This window comes from Notothenia coriiceps, unplaced genomic scaffold (assembly GCF_000735185.1).
Source record: "Notothenia coriiceps isolate Sejong01 unplaced genomic scaffold, NC01 NC01_scaffold00003313, whole genome shotgun sequence".
Lineage (NCBI taxonomy): Eukaryota > Metazoa > Chordata > Actinopteri > Perciformes > Nototheniidae > Notothenia > Notothenia coriiceps.
Window position 1 is genome coordinate 255,838 of NW_011336014.1, and position 1,559 is coordinate 257,396.

Below are 1,559 nucleotides of genomic sequence, written 5' to 3' on the forward strand. Positions count from 1 at the left end.
GGGGGGGGGCTGCAGGGTAATTGATTGACATCTTTAAATAAAAGAAAACAATAACATGCAGTCATTGTGGAGAAGGTCAATACCCGACTGATAACACTGACAGTGTTGTGGAGCACTGCTGACAGGCAACTTAGCTTGCATCAACCATGGAAACAAATCAATGAGCCCCCTGTAGCACCGATTCAGCAGCAGAGGAAGATGGAGGGCGGGATCTGCCTGATTACAGCTGAACACATGCCAACAACGTTCACAGGGAATGACTGTTTAATTGGCAGTTACAATGCCAATGATGGTGTATTCAGAAACCTTTTCTGCGCCTCAGCGTAAAACTTGATGCACTTTGAAGGATAGCTTGGTGAACCACAATGGAAAGATGAAAGGCTTCACTGGCTGGCAGATCATTTAAGAATCAACATGAAAAACAAAGCATGTCCTTTTTCTTGAAGTAAGATAAATGTGAAAATAACACAGAGTGCTTCATTTTCTGTGTGCAGCATGCCTCTTTTAGATATTTACAAAATCTCAAATAAACACATGTACGGGCTCAACAAACATCATCTCGTAAGATTTGATATTAATTCACCAGAAATAAGAAGGATTTCAAGTCCACATTTTTGTGAGTCAAGGGTTATGAACAATGTCAGAAACCATGCTGTGGAAGGATTTCAAGCCATGTATCAGATCTAAGCTCACATCCAAGTAATATAATATATAAATGCTTTTTTAATTTGCTCATATCTTCTGAATGATCTCCTCCACTGTACTGGCTCACGACAGGAAGTGTTTGATATTTCAGATCAGAGGATGTTAAAAAGGATTTCTCTTGCCTTTATTCATATTCAAATGCTTCATGATAAATGTAACGTATCTACTGACTGAGAAATGCTGTCCACCAGAGTATCTGCAAAACAAATTAATTAGAGCTATTTCCAATTGAACACAGTCAATTAAGGTTGTTTATCTGTTATTGGTGTTGGAAAAAACACCAGCAAATGTATTTTTGAGAGAAATGAAGGCTCTTTGATTTAGTAAAGAAAATATGATAAAAACCTTGTTATTCATTTATATCTGTGCTTCCTTTTTGTAGGAACATTCAATCCGTCCTAAAAAATATTCCCAAGTTTATTTTTTGATACAAGCTTTCTGAAGTCTGTATCACGTCTTTTACCTGATATAGTCCGAAGTCGAGCCGCAGCGTGGCGACGTATCGCGTCTCGCGGCCGCTGCGGACGTCTCGCAGCTCCAGTTGGATGTCGTGCCACTGGCCGTCCGACACCTGAACCTGATCCAACCGCAGACGCACCGGCCTGGCCGACCCACGGGTCACCGAGAACACCAGCTGACCATTTATCACCTGAGGAACACATACACACAAGAGAATGTGAGGAAAGGAATAAAATAACAAGAGGCTGAGGCTTGTGTGTGTGTGTGTGTGTGTGTGTGTGTGTGTGTGTGTGTGTGTGTGTGTGTGTGTGTGTGTGTGTGTGTGTGTCTGTGTGGGGGACTGTGAAATTGAAATCTTGGCTGCACCCGTAGACGCTGCTAATTCAATACCATTG

General features: G+C 41.6%; 1 protein-coding gene across 1 annotated transcript in view; it reads right to left on the reverse strand.

Annotated features, from left to right (window-relative positions):
* The window catches only part of celsr3 (cadherin, EGF LAG seven-pass G-type receptor 3), a 97,185-nt gene that overhangs the window by 32,476 nt on the left and 63,150 nt on the right, over positions 1-1,559 (reverse strand). Inside the window, exon 12 of the mRNA XM_010766413.1 lies at positions 1,169-1,354. Coding sequence (XP_010764715.1) covers positions 1,169-1,354 — 186 coding nt within the window. The remainder of the gene's footprint in view (positions 1-1,168; positions 1,355-1,559) is intronic.